Here is an 18,499-nt window from a genome sequence, read left to right as displayed (position 1 = left end):
ACAAAATTTCAATAGTATATAAGCCTTGACTCAGCAAATCTCACTTCTTCTAGGGATTTAGACCACAGCTACAAGTGTAAAAATGCAAACTGACTGTTGCTCCACATTTATTAACTACAACATTGACTGTAACAACCAAAGACTGGAAATGATGTAAATGTCTATCAGGAGGTGATTTCTTAAATAAACTATGATTCATCTACAACTGAATATTATGCAAATGCAGAAATGATTAAGGAAATTTTCTGTATCTTGAAATGGAAATAGCCTCAACACACAAGCTGTAATTACTATTTTTTTTGTGTTAAAGAGAGGACATAAAACTACATTTACATCAAAACTCTGGAAGAATATGTACATAGATTCAAAAATTTTTGCCTAAGGGTTGGAATGGGAGTTATACACTTTTTACTGAATATCTTTGTAGATGATTCAAATTTTGAATTGTGTATTCAGATTACTCAACAGATGTTTTCAAAAATTCATTTTGCGGTTCAAGCTTGGTGGAAAACAGTATGCTGATATCTCAAAAATTAAAAATAGAAATACCTTATGTCCAGCAAGTCCACTTCTGACCATATATTTTGAAAATAGGAACTTGAACATATATTTGCACATCCACATTCATAACAGCATTATTCACAATAGCCAAAAGTGTAAGGAATTGGTAGGCGAATGGTTAAAGAAAATGTGGTATATACATGTAATGAAATATTATTCAGCTTTAAAAAGAAGGAAGTTTTGACACATGCTACAACATAAATGAACCTTGAAGACATTATACTAAGCGAAATAAGATCATCAAAAAGGATGGACATCATGATTCCTCTTAGATGAACTAATTATAATTGAGGCTGCTGCAGGCTGGAGGAAAACGGGAACAGAGTTGATAGGCACAGAATCTCCATTCCAGCGAGATTGTGGTGAACGTTGCAGGATCTCAATGTATTTAAAGACAAGAAAAGCTGATTTGCCTCCAGTTACCAAGCAGGTGAACTGGTGAAGGGCAGTTGAAAAATCTCGAGGCCCAAGAGTACTTCGTACATAAGAAACCAAATCTGTATTTTTCTACAACAGGAAGGGTGAATCAACCGGAATAAGAACAACACATATATATCTGAATCTAAAGGTAAAAACAGCCCCTTGCTCCCAACGTGGGGCTCAAACCCACGACCCTGAGATTAAGAGTCTCACACACTACCGACTGAGATAGCTGAGAACCTTGGAACGGGTGCTGTTGGCTTTTTGGGCTGAACAACGATTCTTTTAACATTATATTAATACTGCATTTTGCAGATGCATTTCCTTGTGTTATGATAGAACCACCAAAGCACCTAAGTAGCCAGGGAAATTCAAACTGCGCGGTGCACACATGACAACCTCTCCCAATGCCGGCCATTTTCTTCCTATTTTACCCTACGAGCGACCTAGTCCTTTTTCATCTGTCGTGAATTGCACCGCAAGGAGGAGACATTATGCTAAGTGAAAAAAGACAGTCAAAAAGGATAAACATTAATGCATTTGGGAACTTGTCCATGCATTTTTAATCAGAAAAGAGAGCAACTTTACACTGCTCGCAGGAGGATAAGGGGCCATCGAGAACCCAGTCCATCCTATCCAATCTGCAAAATATTCGTCCTCTGAAGTTCTCCTTTATTGTTTTGAAAATGTATTAAATATCAAAACTCGGAGGGAAAAGGGAGACTAAGTGGAGATGCCGGGGATCGAACCCGGGGCCTCATACATGCAAAGCATGCGCTCTACCACTGAGCTACATCCCCAACCACTGAAGTGGCCCTCTCTTCTTTCCCTTAGAAGTTGTTTAGCACAGGCTGATGCTCTCAAAGTGTCCGGAGCTACAAAAATCCGGCACAGGAGAGTTGCAAGGGTCTGGTGATAACTGCCAACAAACGGATCTCTACTGGGGGACACCTAGAAGGAGGTCTAGGTCTAGTTGCTCACCTGGAAGCAGATGTGGAAAAAAAGAGAAAATAATTAGGAACCACGCAAAATGAATTAGGACTTCTCAAAATGGGAAGAAGACCGAGTGTAGTATGACACACTTTGTTTTTTAAAAGGGAGGACGGGGTAGAAGAAACATTCAAAACTGCCAGATTGAGTGCTTGGAAGGGGGCGTGGGCTGTGGGTGATCTTTTCACTGTGAACGGCTTGTATCTTCTGAATTTTCAGCCACTTTTAGATCTGTTCAATCCAAAAAAAGTTTACTGAGTGCCAAGAACTGCTTCTGACGCTGGATCTGAGACATGAACAAACTCATGGCAGTGTATCCCCTTCTTACAGCTGGCATTTCGGAGAACACAAAGTGTTACAGAGAAAACAGAGCCAGCAGTGAGGAGGAGAGGGTGTTAGGAGGCAATTCTGAACAGTGCGTGTGGTCTGAGCAGACTTTATTTACAAAGTGATATGGAAACAAGAAGGAGGGGAGAAATGAGTCAGGTATCTGAAAGGGGAAGGGGAGCCCAGGAGGAGGGAGTCTGTCAGACATGGTGCCGGAGTAGCAAGGAGGTCCCTGTGGCTGGAGTGGACTCAACATCAGAGGGTAAATAAAGCTGAAGACAGAGACAGTGGGTGCAGAGGATGGGGACCAAGAACAGATAAGGCCTTTAGGCTATTGTGAAGACTTCCACTTTTACTCTGAGAGAAGGTTTTGAGCAGAAGAAGATTAGGATCTGCACTGGGGTGTTGAGGTCTCAAGTCAAGAGAATGGTTCAGATCACACAGAATGCAGACAGAGGCGCAAGGACTGAGCAAGGGCAGGCAGAGGTGGATGAAGCTAGGAAAGTAGGCAGTCGCTGATGTAGGAATAAACTCAGGGCAAGGCAATGTCCTACAAGGTGCTGAGAAGCAGTGTCAGGAAGACGGGAGCATCAGATTGCAGTGAAAGTGGTCTTAGAATTTGGATTAGAATCGCAGCAGAGGTCTCTGGTGACACTGAGGGTCACCAGAACGACTTTCAAGGAGGGTATGGTGAAAACCTGAGCTTAGTGGCTTCAGAGGGAATCAGGAGAGAGAGTGCTGAAGCAGATTGATGGCAGCTCTGAATGGGGGCTGTGGAAATGAGCTGGAGAGACAAGATAACTTGGAGGGGGGAGATTATACCGAATAAAGTGGGAAAATGATTATAAATGTATTACTTGTTCAAAGATTAAACAAAGAATGGGGGAAGACAGTTGTCGGATAGATGGATACAAAAGTGGATACAAGGCCCAGCTAGGGGTGAGGGGATGTGGCCAGGTTCCAAACCCTACATTTAGCTCAGCACGGGGCTGGGACAAACCTGTGCTCAGAGAACCTGACGCTGTCACTCAGGCGCCGGGTCCTTATCCTGGCCATGCTGGGCTGGCTCGATTGCAACCTGAAGAGGCGTCCAGCTGGGCTCGCGCCCCCACCTGTCGCAGCCCATTTCCCGAAGCTGACTGCTGGTGAGGCCTTGAGGGTTTACGGTAGGGAGGCGACTGAGGGGAGGCTGCCGGTCAAGGCAGGGACTGCGGGAGCCTAGAGCCAGGGCGCAGGACCCCTTCCCAGACTTGAATTGTTTTGTGCCGCCCCGCCAGCAGTCGAGCTTCACCCTCTGGCCGCGGATCCGTGCCAGGTGCACTCTGAGCTTATCTCCGCCTTCCTGGTGTCAGTCCCGCCCTTCCTCTGGCAATGGGCAATCGGAGGCCAGCCCGGATCACAGCGCTCCGGGCCGCGGACAGTAACGTCCAGTAGCCTCCCGGGAGCCTTCCGTCCCGGGTGCGCGGAGGACTTGCATGGCGGCAGTGGGGCCGAGGACAGGCCCCAGAGCCGGGGCAGAGGCGCTGGCTCTGGCGACAGAGCTGCAGGGCGAGGCGACGTGCTCCATCTGCCTAGAGCTCTTCCGGGAGCCTGTGTCTGTCGAGTGTGGGCACAGCTTCTGCCGCGCCTGTATCGCGCGCTGCTGGGAGCGCCCGGGCTTAGGGGCCGCCACTGTGCCCCGAGCGCTGCCCTCCCCTCTACCCTGCCCCCAGTGCCGCGAGCCGGTGCGCCCCAGCCAGCTGCGACCCAACCGGCAGCTGGCTGCGGTGGCCACGTTGCTGCGGCGCTTCAGTCTGCCTGCGGCCGCCCCGGGAAAACACGGATCCCCGGAGGCGGCGGTCTCGGGGGCAGCTGTCGGGTGCGCACAGCACGGAGAACCGCTCAAGCTGTACTGCCAGGACGACGGCCGTGCCATTTGCGTGGTGTGCGACCGCGCCCGCGAGCACCGCGAGCACGCGGTGTTGCCTCTGGAGGAGGCGGTGCAGGAAGCCAAGGTGAGCTTGGGTCCCATGCCTACGAGTCTGGAGGACTCCCTGCTCTCGTGTAACCTTTCCGCGCACGCTTATGCGAACGACTGTTTGACAAGCAGTAGGTCCAGGTGAGCCCCTGCCTTGTTTCTCCTATTCCGGGCTGCGGAGCACCAGCTGGGCTCGATCACCTCCCATCCCCCACATCGTTTCCCTCTGGGACCAATAGTGAGCTGCACGCATGACACCTCAGGAACTTTGGCAATTTTCCTAACGTCTGTTCCAGGTCTCTGGCCGAGGATCTTTACCTACAATAATGGTAGAAATCTTTCTCACACAGATACCTCCACTACCCCTACTCTCATCCCTTTCCCTGGAGCATAGCTCTGCTCAAAGTTCCCAAATTTAGTGGAGCCCAGTGGGACGACCCACTGGCGGGCAGGCAGAGAAGTAGACTCTTGGGTTAAACAGAAAGCCTAGAGACCTCTGGTCGGTAATAAGCCGGTTGATTCTGAGTGCCTCCTCGCTGGCTGTTGCTCTGCTGGGCGGTGTAAGCCTAGGTGTGTAAGGAGGCCTTTGGCTCTGGGCAAGCCTGCTCTGCTCCAAAGCCGTAATTCACTGGGCTTTCTATCTGTGGGGAGGAGAGCAGAGGAGACCACAAAGCGGGCTGGGCTGCTGGGAGCCTAGTGTTCTCGCCTCGATTGTGCCCCAGATCCTCTGTAAAAGTGAGGCCCCAGGCCTCTGGAGTTCCCTGCAGCTTCCCACGCAGGCTATATCCATCTTTATTTCCGGAGATGACTTCTACCTGGTGTTCTCCCCAGGGAGTCAGAACCTTCCTTTGGCTGCAAGAAGGCACATGTGGGAGTTTGTACAATCCTTTCCCCACAATGACTCCCTTTTCACCCGCAGGAGCTCTTGGAGTCCAGGCTGAAGGTCTTGAAGAAGGAACTGGAAGACTATGAGGTATTCAGGTCCACTGAAGAGAAGGAGAGCAAGGAACTCCTGGTGAGTGGGATCACCCCTAAGCCCCCAAGGTGGGAGGCCACCACTTCAGGGCTCTGCACCGGTAGTATTGGAGTGTGTGCCTATAGAAGAGCAGGTGGATTTTAGAAAAATAATAGGGTACATGTTATATAACTTATTATACAAACTAGAGATTTTAAGAGTGAAAGGGACTACTGAAATCACTGTAGAACAGCTGGCCTAAACTGGAACTGCCCTGGTGAGTCAGGGTGTGTATTCACTCTAGTGTTATACAGTGTACCTGTTAGGGCATGTAGCAGCGCCTTGTAATTGAACATATTAATATTTATGCATAGAAACATGTATATTCAAACTTTGTGGGAACATAAATAAATAAGGAGCTTTGTATCAGAAGGTATGCTAGAAAAGGAGCAGTGAAAAAAATTTCTATTTTCAGAAGCTTTTTTTTTTTTTTTGAAATTGAGACTAATGAGAAAGGGCTCTGCAGAGGGCTAGAGGTTTGAGGACTTGCTTTTGCAGCAGAGAGTGCTCCTCTCCCATCAAATAGGGACGATATTTTGTCAGTCTTAGAATGGAAAGAAAGGTGAAAAGAGAGTCATTTTTTTAAGGTGAGCAAACATGTGTCATTAGCTGTCATTTTCTATCTTGCAAACTCAATTCTTAGCTCAAGAAATAGGTATTGAAAGAATGAGAAAATCAACTAAGGTCTCTTAGGACAGGGCCATTCACTCTGAAGTTGACAAATGGAGGAAGAGAACTTAAGGATCAGTCTATCCTCAAAGTGAAGGGGGGCAGCAGCACTGTGGCCAGTGGTCTGAAGCGCTGGCATCCTATATGGGTGCCGGTTCAAGTCCCAGTTGCTCCACTTCTGATCCAGATGCTTGCTTAAGCACCTAGGAAAGCAGCGGAGAATGGCCCAAGTCCTTAGGTCTCTGCACCTGCATGAGAGACCTGGAGAAAGCTCCTGGTTCCTGGCTTCAGATCGGTCATTGTGGTTATTTGGGGAGTGAACCTGTGGATGGAAGACAACCCCCCATCTCTACCTCTCTCTGTAACTCTTTCAAATAGAGAAATAAAATAAATCTTAAAAAATAAAAAAGAGAAAATGAGGGAGGCCCCTATGTTCAGATGCCTTGGATCCTTTAAACTGCATTGGTTTACACCTGCATCCCAGAACTTCCCATCTGATCATTCACTTCCCTCAAAAAGGAAGAGCTCACCTCCCACTCCAGACCTTTATCCCTCCTTTGCTAGAGAAAGGAATGTGTAGCTCTTCAGCGAGTTTTACAACCACAACTCAGAGGGCCTTCCCACAGCCTGTGTAACTTCTTTGCTTCTGATACTGCTCCCTAAACCATCACTTGGCATCTTCAACTTCTATCCTCCCCCAAAACCCTGTCCCCAACTTGTGGCCAGCACATTCTTTATAATAATAAAATATTGAGATATTTTTGGCTGTCAGCATCTGATTGGGGTGCTACTGGAATTTAGTGGTAGAGGTCAGAGGTACTGCTAAACATCCTTCAATGTACAGGCAGCTCTTTACAACAAAGAATTATCTGGCCCCATGTCAATAGTGCTGAAGTTAGGAAATCCTGATTTAGAGTTGTCTTATCTTGTATTCTGTTGCTAAAACACAATACAAGAGACTGAATAATTTATAAAGAATAGAAGCTTATTTGGCCTGTGGTTCTGGAGGCTGGGCAACCAAGAGCATGGTGCTGGTATCTGGTGAGGGCCTTTTTGCTGCCTCATAACAAGGCAGAGGGCATCACTTGGCAAGACAAAGCAAGTGTATTAGCTCCAGTCTCTGTTCCTTTGCTTACACAGCTAATGCCATCTAGGGACCTACTCTCATGATCTCATCTAATCTCAGTTACATCTCCAAAGCCTCATATCCAAATTCCATTAACATATGTAGTTTTGGAGTTCTAATACATGAATTTTGGGAGGACATATTCAAACTCTGTGAAGAATATTTGGGTTTAGTTTGGTTAATATTTTCACCTGTGTTATTTCCTAGGAAGGCAATATAGTACAGTTGTGTGTTCAGACCCTGGGATCAGACTCTAGGTTAGAACGCTGGCTTTCTGCTCATTAGTGATATGTCTCTCTGTCTCTTCACCTGTAAAATGAAATAGGAAGTATACTTTACCTCATAAAGAACTCATAGAAGTTTCCATTGAAAAGTAACTTTGGTAGTCAAACTTCTCCTGGTGAGTAGGCCAGAACCCTGCTCACTTGTCACTGGCTATGAAAGGTCTTCTTTACTCTATTAAACTGACTGTTGTCAACTAAAATGATCATAGTCATTTGGAGAATCAAAGTGAAAATACTAAGTTAATTCAGCTGGTCATACTGAGGACTTACACATGGAATAAATCTGAATTTTCTGCTTCACAAGCTAGAGGTAGAGACAGGTCTTCCATCTGCTGATTTGGTTCACTCCCCAAATGAATGCAACAGCTGGAGCTGAGCTGATCCAAACCCAGGAGCTTCTTCCGTGTCTCCCATGTGGATGCAGAGGCCCAAAGACTTGGGCCATTCTCCACTGCACTATCCTCCACTGTTTTCATAGGCACATTAGCAGGGAGGTAGGACTTGAACTGGCTAACCACGCACCCTTTTAGGGTGCCAGTGCTGCAGGCTAGAGCTTTAACCTGCTGTGCCACAGCACTGGCCCCGAAAGTCAGCTTTATATGTGGCTGTCAATTAAAAATCAAGCAGGATACACTCTTTGTTATTAAGGGGTACATTACATTCCCATGTTCTGATGTTATCAATCAGCAGTAAGAGCCAAACAATGGGATGGTTAATCATTCAGACTTTGGGGTCGCTAATCAATTTTCCTATTATGGCTCTAAGACATAAAGTTTACTCCTTTTTAAGGTACAGTAGATGTTTCCTGGGTCACAGTGTGTTTTGAAAAGTCATGTTACCTAGGGTGCACAGACAGTATTCCAGCTTATGTAGCCTTCTGCAGTCACCATTTCAGTCTTAAGTTCACAATATCACACATGTGTTTTTATGAAAAGTTAAACTATCAAGAGTACAAGTCTGTGTCTATAAACAAAGGAGTGAAAAATTCTGTGTATGAAGTTAATGGAAAGAACAGAATGTTAAGCAAAGTAAGTTTGCGCACAGCATATTCTCACTTGGGTCTTTGTATGTGTGGTGCTACCTCTGGTCATTGACACAGGATTTTTCTTCCTTTTCTCTACTTTTCTGCATTTCCTAGGCTTTATATTTTGAGCATGTATTACTATTATAATTGCTGAACAGATAAGGTACTCTTTCAAAAGAAGTAAAGTAAATGGTGAAAGAGTGAAGGGTGATGAAATAAATGTGTTTGAGAAAGAAAAAGCAACCATAGTTTAATCCTTGTAGTGGCTCAGTAAGCGTGAATTTATCCTTCTCACTTTGAAATGAAGAAACTGTTACCCAGGACAGTTCTGGGGAGAATTTGAAGTTATCCTGGTATAGGTGTGGAGTCCAGCTCCAGAGAAACACGCAAGCACACTGATAGCAGGGCAAAGAGCATGTGCTGAGGTTGCTATTGGCACCAAGTTGGGATAGTATTTTAAACAGAGTATGTACATAGCATGTGTGTAGGTGTGATCCCAGAAGCACTGAGGAGAATGAAACTCTGACTACTGTTATGCCTTGAAGCCCAAGAACTCTTGCCTTTCCAACTTCTTCTCCTGAGACAGAAGCAGATGGCAGCTGAGCGAGAGAAGGTTGGGGCAGAGTTCCAGGCGCTGCGGGCCTTCCTGGTGGAGCAGGAGGGCCGGCTCCTGGGCCGCCTGGAAGAGATGTCCAGGGAAGTGACACAGAAGCAGAATGAGAACCTGGCCCAGCTTGGGGCTGAGATTACTCAGCTTTCCAAGCTCAGCAACCAGATCCAGGAGACAGCTCGAAAGCCCGACCTTGACTTCCTCCAGGTGAGTCTGACTCAAGTCAAAAGTTTGAGTCATTTATCCTGAAGCATCAGGAACAGAAGCTAGAAAAGCAAGATTCTGTGAGCTTTTAAAAATCACATGGTCTGGAGTAGAAGGAGTCTAGAGAGTTTTGCTCTTATTCACCTGGAGTTTGAGGTCTAAACAGATATGATAAAACTTTCTTTTCCATGAGCCACAGTAATACATTGTATTTAGTATACTGGTACACATAATTGAAACAAAAGTCTTAGAAAATAATACCTGCCTTTGCTACCTGCACTTTGATTTTTTTAAAAAATTCTATTTTATTTCATAAAAAAAAAAAAGAAGGAGGCTGGTACAGCAGGTTAAACCACCACCTATGATGCTGGCTTCCCATACTGGAGTGCTGGTTAGAATCCCAGATGCTCCACTTCCAGTTCAGCTACCTGCTAGCATGCCTGGGAAGGCAGCAGAAGATGGCCCATGTACTTGGGCCTTTGCCACTCACATGGGAGATCTAGATGGAGTTCCTGGCTGCTGGCTTCAACCTGGTCCAGTCCTGGCTATAGTAGCCATTTGGAGGAATGAACCAGTGGATAAAAGTGTCTTTCCCTCTCTGCCACTCTGCCTTTCAAATAAATAAATCTTTTAAAAAATGGTCACAACCCACCAGATAAACTTTGAAAACCACAAGTGGATCAAGAACAACAATTTAAAAAGATACTGGTCTAAAAGACTGAGTTCTGTAAAGGCTGCAACTGATCTTGGGTGGGTTTGAAGAAGGAGGCAACACTAAGTCTTACCAAATGGCTCAAGAGATGATTCTGTAACAAAGGAGTGCTGCAGAGCTGTGTTGAGGCACATGATTTCCTTACATTGATGAGACACACAGTAGCCAGCCACAGCTGGAAGCCTTTTTTACCCAGTTTCTATTCAGGCTTGAGACCTGGTGTACCTGTGTATTGCATATTCTTTTGGAAGGAGGACAAGGAGAAAATTTAGGTTTCTGAAAGGTGAATGGAGGTAACTTGATACTGATTTGATTTTCTTCTATCTTGTCTTTTAGGAATTCAAAAACACACTAACCAGGTGAGTGAGCCTAACACTTTCTTGGGCCTCTCTGTGCTGCTCTTCTCCTTTCTCACTGAGAACTCTCTTTGTTTTTCATCTCCTGGCCTCTTGTTTGCTGGTCCCTTCAGCTTGCTTACCTGGCCCCTTTCTGAGGTGGCTTCAGCTTGCTTACCTGGCTCCCTTCTGAGGTCCAGCTTTCTCTTTTCCACCTTTCTGCCAAGAGGACCATGTCATCCTAGTCTTCATAGCCCAGGGGGCATGAGATACTGTTCTTGGGCCTTCCTCAGGGTCCCTGTCCTGCAGGTGCAGCAATGTGCCTGGCCCCAAGCCAACTACAGTCTCTTCTGAGTTGAAGAATAAGGTCTGGAATGTTTCCCTCAAGACTTTTGTCTTAAAAGGGCTGCTGAAGAAGTTCAAAGGTAGGGGCCTTGGTGTGGGTCAGGCCATGAAATGTGGATGGCAGTGGTGTGTGTGGTACTTCAGGGGTCCTGAGTGTACCTTTTCCAGAACTTGTGAGAGAAAACAAAAACTGGGGTGTGGGGAGGCCCTGGTGGGAAATCTATTCAGCTTCCCTAGGACACAGAAGAATGAGGAGGAAGAGCTAGGTCAGACCAGCTCCAGGCAAGAGAGGGAATTGGGGGAGGCAGAACTAAAATGCCTGGGCAGCTGCCCCCACCTACCCCTCTCATGCTTGGTCCAACAGCTGCATATCAACTCCTGGTCTCTAGAATACCTAGGGAGGGAGGGAGCTGATGGAATTTAAATGTCAGAAAAGGTGGCGTCCTTGCCAGGCAATCTCTTTTGTCATTTGTACTTTGAATTTTTCCCTTAGAGGATCTTCGAGGAGAACTGGAGAAGGAGGAGAAAGGTATGGACAGGGATTACGATGGTGAGTGCAGAATCCATTTCCTGCCTGTGACTTGCCTCAAGGACCCTGCCAGTCTGCTTTCTTGTTCCTTTTGTCCTTGCCCTGTCAATTTTGATGACCTCATCAAGCAGTGGGGCCTGTTGGCCTGTAAGCTGTGGGTCAGTTAGGAGTAGGATTAGGGGAAGCTTGTCAATTGTCTGGATAAACCTCTGTCCCCTGTCCCTGCTTCAAGACAGAGAATGTCTCTCCTGAGGATGGGGGTTTTATGCTGACAGGGACCCCCAACAGTTCGAGGCCTGGCTGCTCCACTTTCAATCTAGCTCCCTGCTATAGCCTGGGAGGGCAGTGGAGGATGGCCCAAGTCCTTGGGCCCTGCACACACATAGGGGACCTGGAGGAAGCTCTGAGATCCTGGCTTTGGATTGGCCCAGATCTGGCTCAGGCCTTCGTGACCATTTGGGGAGTGGACAAGCAGATGGAGTATCTCTCTCTCTCTGCCTCTGCCTCTGCCTCTCTGTGACTCTGCCTTTCAAATAAATAAATAATCTTAAGAAAAAAAAAGAAAAAAATAAGTTCAGCAGGAAGTCAGGTCAGTGATCCCATATGGTAACAGGAAGGAGGATAATTCTTATTCCTGCAGAACTCTGGAATGTGTGGGATCCAAACTGAAAGGAAGGGAGTAGAAGGCACACAATCCTGATGCTGATGGACAAAGTCAGAGTTTCCCAAGGTAGAATGTAAACCAACTGAAATGATGCTCCTCTTATGCTCAGAGCCTTGCAATGGTCTTTCTCACTCAGGAAAGGCCTTCAAGTCCTTAAGGGGACTGCCCTTACTGTATACTCTCCTCTTCACTTACTCTGAAGCTGCACACCCTCCTTGTTATACCTAGAACGCACCAAGTACATACCTACCTCTGGGCCTTTGCACTGCAGTGGCTGCCTGGCTTCTTTTCTTTTCTTTCTTTTTCTTTTTTTCAGATTTTTTTGTTTGTTTGTTTGAAAGTCAGAGTTACAGAAAGAGGGAGAGACAGAGAGATCTTCCATCCACTGGTTCACCCCCAAATGGCCACACAGCTAGGACTGGACCAGGCTGAAGCCACGGGGGTCACAGATTGGAGCCCATATAGGATTCTGGCATTGCAGAGTGGCTTTACCAGCTATCCACAACCCTGACCCTACTGGCTGCCTCTTGGCCTGCAACACGCTTCCCCCAGATAGCTGCTTGGTTGGCTTCCTCATCTTTTTTATGTCTTTGCTTACCAATAAGACCTACTCTGGCCATTCAAGTTGAAATTGCAACCTGTTATCTTGATTCTTCTTAACTTCTATGTTGATCATTTATTGCCTCTTTCCCTACTAGAAAATAAGCTCCAGGAAGGTAGAGATACTTAGCTGTTTTATTCTCTGTGGTTATTTGCAGGGCCTAGAACAATGCCTGGAACATAGTAATGCTCAGAATAAGTGTATATATTCGAAATTTTTATTATGAAAAATGTGGGGGGCTGATGTTGTGGCACAGTGGGTTAAACCACTGCCTGTAATACCAGCATCCCATATTAGAGAGCCAGTTCAAATCATGGTTATTCCACTTCTGATCCAGCTCCCTGCCAATGTACCTGGGAAAGTAGCAGAAGACAGCCCAAGTGGAAGTTCCAGGCTCCTGCCTCAACCTACCCTAGTCCCTGTTGTTGTGACCATTTAGGGAGTGAACCAGCAGATGGGAGATCTCTTTGTCTCTTCCTTTCTCTGTGTCACTCTGCCTTTTAATAAATAAATCTTTAAAAATTTTTAAGAATAAAAGTGGAGAAGAGAGCATAGCAAATGTATGAACTATAATATATCATCAGCAGTTATCAATTCTTGGCTAATATTTTGATAATCATCACTACCCGTTTCTTCCTACTGATTATAAAGAAAATAACAGATAACAAATCATTTCCATAAACATCCTAGTATGTTCTCTCTAAAGACAGACTTTTAAAAACAACCACAAAACTATCATCACACCTAGAACAATTAATGATTCTCTACAGTATCTAGTGTTCCAATTTCTCCAATTTTCTTTTTCATACTTTATTTATTTTCACTTTTTTAATTGAAAGGCAAAGAGACAGTCAGGGTTGGGCCAGGTTGAAGCCAGGATCCTGGAATTCTATCAGGATGTCCCACATGGGTGACAGCGACTGAGTACTTGGGCCATTATCTGCTGCCTCCCAGGATGTGCGTTAGCAGGAGGCTGGTTGGGAAGCAGGGGAACTAGGACTCTAACCAGGTGCTCAGATTTGGGATGCAGGCATCCTAAGTGGGGACTTCACTGCTGAGCCAAATGTCTGTGCCTTTTCTATTGTCTTTTGAAAAAAAAAATTATTGTTGATTTCATTTTATTTGAAAGACAGAGAGACAGAGACAGTGTGATCTTTTACATGCTGGTTCACTCTCCAAGTGCTCACAACAGACCCGACTGGGCCAAGTCAAAACCAGGTGCTCAGAATTTAATCGATGTCTCTCACATGGGTGGCAAGGACCCAAGAACATGAGCCCTCACCTGCTGCTGCCCAGGGTGTTCATTAGCAGGAAGCTGGGACTACAACTAATGCACTCTAGCATAGGATTTGAATGTTCCAAGCAGCATCTCAACCACTGCTTCTAATGTCTGCCCCCTAGTTGTCTTTTAAATTGGATTTGTTGATCTGTTTGAATTGGGACCAAATCAGGTTAACACAATGCATTTGTTTAATTTCAGTAAGTATTTAAGTGGAAAAAGAAAAAGAGTAAAGTACCTAAGTGGCAGAGGCTGGGGAACTGATTGGATTTTTGCTGTGGATGCCAGAAGGATTCTTGGGGGAAAGGGAGATCTGGATGGAGTTACTGGTTCCTGGCTTCAGCCTGGCCCAACCCTGGCTGTTGCAGTATTTGGGGGAGTGAACCAGTGGACGGAAGATCTGACTCTGTCTTAATCTTCCTCTCTGTCACTCTGTCCTTCAAAAAACCAAATAAATAAATAAAAAGAGGCTGCATAGAGCTGAGAGGCAGGAGACTGTGCTAGATGCCTAAAGGGGAACATCTCTCCTTCGCGTCTGCCCTGCAGTGGAGCTCACCTTGGACCCAAACACGGCCAATCCCCGCCTCATTCTCTCTTTGGATCTGAAGAGCGTGCGCCTTGGACAGCGAACACAGGACCTGCCCAACCACCCCTGCCGCTTTGACACCAACACCCGCGTCCTGGCATCCTGCGGCTTTTCCTCTGGGCGGCATCACTGGGAGGTGGAAGTAGGCTCCAAGGATGGCTGGGCCTTTGGAGTGGCTCGTGAGAGTGTGCGTCGTAAGGGCCTCACGCCGTTCACCCCTGAGGAGGGGGTCTGGGCGCTGCAGCTCAACTGTGGGCAGTACTGGGCTGTGACCAGCCCTGAGCGGACGCCCCTCAGCTGTGGGCACCTGTCGAGGGTCAGGGTGGCCCTGGACCTGGAGGTGGGAGCTGTGTCCTTCTACGCGGTGGAGGACATGCGCCACCTCTACACCTTCCGTGTCAACTTTCATGAGCGTGTGTTTCCCCTTTTCTCTGTCTGCTCCACTGGCACCTACTTGCGAATCTGGCCCTGAAGGGCATTGCCCAGCCTTGTAGGAGGTGGGATGAGTCAGTCATGGATCTCCACACTTCTACCCCAGACTGCCTAAGAGGAGCTGATATGGGACACAGCACTGGAAGTGTGAGAATGAATGATTGAGGAACTGGACCCTGTGGCCAACTGAGCAGGGGAAGAGCTGCCTTGGACCTTGGAGCATGTCTCTCCCTGCTAACAGCATGTGGATTGGCATGAATTGAGATGGTGGAGGCAGCGAGAACAAGAGCATAGCTCTTTACAGAAATGCTTCCTATAAGGCCCTGCAACAATGTCAAACCCTGGTCTTGTGCTGTCCTCCTTGGCAAGGGGGCAGGTTTAGGTTTTGGGTAGCCAAATTCATAATCACTTCTGCTTTGCTTCTTGTCAGCTGCCAGCTCTACCTTAAGAGGTCATGAGACCTCTGTATTCAGCTGGCCTGGGAAGTTGTGCAAGAGAAGCACTCAACTCCCAGCTCAGAGGACAATCTGGGCCAGAACTGGAAGGAGACCCTTAACCCATGTAAGGAAAATCCCAGGAAAACAGTGTATGGCATTGCTACTGTCCAGTATCCCTTAGTCTGATGAAACAGAGTGATAAGTGCCTCACTGACCACAGTGATGATTAACTACTCACAGATACCCAACTGCCCTTCCAGTGCCAAAGTAGTGTCCCTCAGGTAAGGGGATTAATGATTCTGGAATTTTGAAAAAGAAGTTGGCACAGATGCAATTAGAACCAGCACAGAAATGCACAGAGCATAAACATGTTCCTAGCAGACCCTTTTGGGAACTTGCCAAATGCACGCCAAAAGCAGGCTGTGCCCTGGTGGTCATTCTCCTATCCACCCTCATTATCTCTTGACTAATTGTTCTTCAACTTCTAGATTGTTGTGCTTTTGGGAGGGTGGTGATGGACTGTTCCCTGCATAGTACTCCTCTGTGAAGGCGGACAGATAGATGAAAATACAAACTGTGAGCACATGTCTCAGTGTGGCTTGGCTCATTTTCTACTCCTTCAGGTTGAGTGCAGCAGAACAATCATGAGCAACAGTTTCTGCTAAAGTCTTACATGTGTGTTTATGTATGTGAGGAGTGTGCACACATATATTTGTATCTCAGATTTGGGAGGCATATTTGCATTTTGAAAAGGGCATTTATGAGCAGGTGCATAAGGTTTAGCTGTTACAGACCTAGGTCATTTTGATCATACACTACCACTGATTTGCTGTTGTTAAATATTAACCACCCCAAATTTAGGGGTGGGTATCAGTGCCAGTGTCAGACCTAATTATCTTGCACCGGTTGTTTAGACAGATGTGTTGGCATGCAGAGACAGTGACAGTTGAATAGTCCTGTCTTCAAGTGTCATGGGCTTTAATGCTCTATCCTTTGAGAAGTTTGAAGCATGTGGGGGCAGTCAGAACACTGTTCTAAAGCTGGAATCAGTTAACATGGCACCAAGCAATCAGAACCCAGTATCTTATGAGCTGGGTACAGGACCCTTTAAGTCCAGCCTACAGCAGCATTACAGAAGCTAAATCCTATGCCTTGTGCATACATGGAGAGTAATTCTACAACACTGTAGGCAATGCATATTTTTTTCAAAATTTTTAATGCTTTTTTATTTAGTAAGTATAAATTTCCAAAGCACAACTTTTGTATTATAGCAGCTTTCCCCCCCCATAACCACCCTCCCACCTGCAACCATCCCATCTCCCACTCCCTCTCCCATCTCATTCTTAATCAAGATTCATTTTCAATTATCTTTATATACAAGATCAATTTAGTATATACTAAGTAAAGATTTCAACAGTTTGCACCCACACAGAAACACAGAGTATAAAGTACTGTTTGAGTACTAGTTATACCTTTAATTCACATAGTATAACACATTAAGGACAGAGATCCTTAGGTCATACACTGGCACTGATACCCACCCCTAAATTTGGGGAGTAAGTGCACAGTGACTCCCGTTGTTGATTTAACAATTGACACTCTTATTTATGATGTCTTATTTATGAGGCACTTGTCATGAGCTGCCAAGGCTATGGAAGCCTCTTGAATTCACCAACTCCGATCTTATTTAGACAAGGCCATAGTCAAAGTGAAAGTTCTCTCCTCCCTTCAGAGAAAAGTACCTCCTTCTTTGATGGCCTGTTCTTTCCACTGGGATCTTACAGAGATCTTTCATTTAGGTGGTTTTTTTTTTTTTTTTTCAGAGTGTCTTGGCTTTCCATGCCTGAAATACTCTCATGCGCTTTTTAGCCAGATCCGAATGCCTTAAGGGCTGATTCTGAGGCCAGAGAATGCATGTTTTAAAACCACTGATTCCCACGAGGAAATCGCATTTCTAACATTCACTTGCTAAGTCAATCACCTAATATCATCAGCTCTAATGTATTTCGGTTTATATGGCTTTTTGGATGAGTGTCACAATTCCCTTTGTTCCATTTAATGACTGTCAAGCATATCACATTACAAGTCTCAGAAGGTGGGATGCCTAGTGGAAGGGCCGTGTGCACCTGTAGGGACAGGTCTGGCAACTGTTGGGTGGCTGCGTCTGTGTGTACTTTCAGTTTTTGTGTTTGTAAGTGAGATTTTCTATCAGAGAATCTTTGCAGAATAACTGCATAGATATCTATACATATCTGAAGAAATCTGACAACAAAGTAACAACTGCATATGGAGGGGAAGGCATGTTCTCTCTTGGTCACCATGGCAGTGCAGTGAATCGGGTGGTGCAACGCTAGTGTGAAAACATAGATGGGTACAGTCTCCTTTCCTATCTTTTGGGTGTTGTGAGACGTTTTGGTCTCTGTTCTACCTCTTAGTCCCAGATGCCTGAGAGCTGAAGAGTCCCGAGAACCCAGGCAGCTGCTACCACACAGACCCTCACAAGGATCTAGAGCATCCAGACTCCGATGCACCCAATGCTTGTCTCCGGCGTGACCCAGGAACCCACGTCATTTGGTCTTGCAGGGACCAGATGGCCATAGGGCAGGGTGGACCATCAGGCCAAGGTCTACTGTGTGGAGCCACCACGTTCTTTCCTGCGCCAGGGACTCCTGTCTGCCATCGTCTTATTCTCCACACAGTAGACCTTGTGTGGGCTCTTCAAGGATCCTTAGAGACCACCTTCTGAGGTCAAGGCATGCCCTAAGGGTTGCTTTTCCTTAATTTGTCTAGAAGAGGAGGCATTACTTAGCCCCTCTCTCCGGATCCTTGACCCACTCTCTCTCAACACCACTTCCAAACACCCAGTCCTTTTGATTCCTCCACCACTCCCTGTCCGCCTCTACCTCTTGGTCCCTCTGTTCCCTCAACCCGCGGCCCATCCCGGGTCCCACATTACCAGCTCAGATCTGGATTCCCCGCAGGACACACCTACCGACTTCTCTCCCTAGTCCTTTTTACTGCCTGATCCCTGGACTCTGACACAAAACGCGTTAAGACTTGCAACTCTGCCTCCAGCCGGCGACCACCAACTAATACCGCAGCTCCACATGGCTCCGCCCACCGGAAGCACTGCTCCCCCCTTCCCAGTCCTTTCGCCCCCCCCCCCGCACGCGCATGCGCACAACGCCGGTTTTCTCTGCAGACCCCTTCCGCCGGTCTTTGGGGATAACTGACATATATCAACATTGCAGGCCAGGCGGCAGCAACTGAGATAAAAGACGCTGACTGTATTTCCAATGATGTGGCACTTCAACTCGCCACTTGGTGTTCTGCGACTGCGCAGCCGTGAGAATGGCGTCAATTGCTCGTGCGCACAGGCTTTGCTTGTGGCT

General features: G+C 46.5%; 1 protein-coding gene and 1 non-coding gene across 10 annotated transcripts; one reads left to right on the top strand and one right to left on the bottom strand.

The window, feature by feature from the left end:
* Window positions 1-1,709: 1,709 nt before the first annotated feature.
* On the bottom strand, window positions 1,710-1,781 carry TRNAA-UGC (transfer RNA alanine (anticodon UGC)). The gene has a single exon. It is a non-coding gene; the product is annotated as a tRNA-Ala (tRNA).
* Window positions 1,782-3,289: 1,508 nt separating this feature from the next.
* TRIM7 (tripartite motif containing 7) lies at window positions 3,290-15,692 on the top strand. Of its 9 annotated transcripts, none has more exons than XM_070056539.2 (7): window positions 3,290-3,443; window positions 5,175-5,270; window positions 8,960-9,190; window positions 10,236-10,258; window positions 10,544-10,659; window positions 11,073-11,108; window positions 14,199-15,692. In XM_070056539.2, exons 3-7 carry the CDS (start codon window positions 8,966-8,968, stop codon window positions 14,708-14,710), a joined length of 912 nt encoding a protein of 303 aa, XP_069912640.1. In that variant the 5' UTR covers window positions 3,290-3,443; window positions 5,175-5,270; window positions 8,960-8,965; the 3' UTR covers window positions 14,711-15,692. The 9 variants fall into 9 exon arrangements, 7 of the variants coding, with proteins under 7 accessions (XP_069912640.1, XP_089168666.1, XP_089168667.1 ...); XM_089312540.1 differs by having other exon boundaries at window positions 3,301-3,443; window positions 11,073-11,129; XM_089312541.1 differs by having other exon boundaries at window positions 3,310-3,464.
* The last annotated feature ends 2,807 nt before the right edge of the window (window positions 15,693-18,499 follow it).

This window comes from Oryctolagus cuniculus, chromosome 14 (genome assembly GCF_051225735.1).
Source record: "Oryctolagus cuniculus isolate XC-2025 breed Fujian yellow rabbit chromosome 14, ASM5122573v1, whole genome shotgun sequence".
Lineage (NCBI taxonomy): Eukaryota > Metazoa > Chordata > Mammalia > Lagomorpha > Leporidae > Oryctolagus > Oryctolagus cuniculus.
Note: the sequence above shows the minus strand (reverse complement) of the source record. Positions and strands in the feature narration are given on the sequence as shown.

Excerpts from the sequence above, each read along its gene's own strand:
- TRIM7 (XM_008262006.4), top strand. The coding sequence starts at position 3,774 with ATGGCGGCAGTGGGGCCGAGGACAGGCCCCAGAGCCGGGGCAGAGGCG. Across the intron at positions 9,191-10,235 it reads CCGACCTTGACTTCCTCCAG|GAATTCAAAAACACACTAAC; the intron begins GTGAGTCTGACT and ends CTTGTCTTTTAG. Across the intron at positions 10,660-11,072 it reads GCTGCTGAAGAAGTTCAAAG|AGGATCTTCGAGGAGAACTG; the intron begins GTAGGGGCCTTG and ends TTTTTCCCTTAG.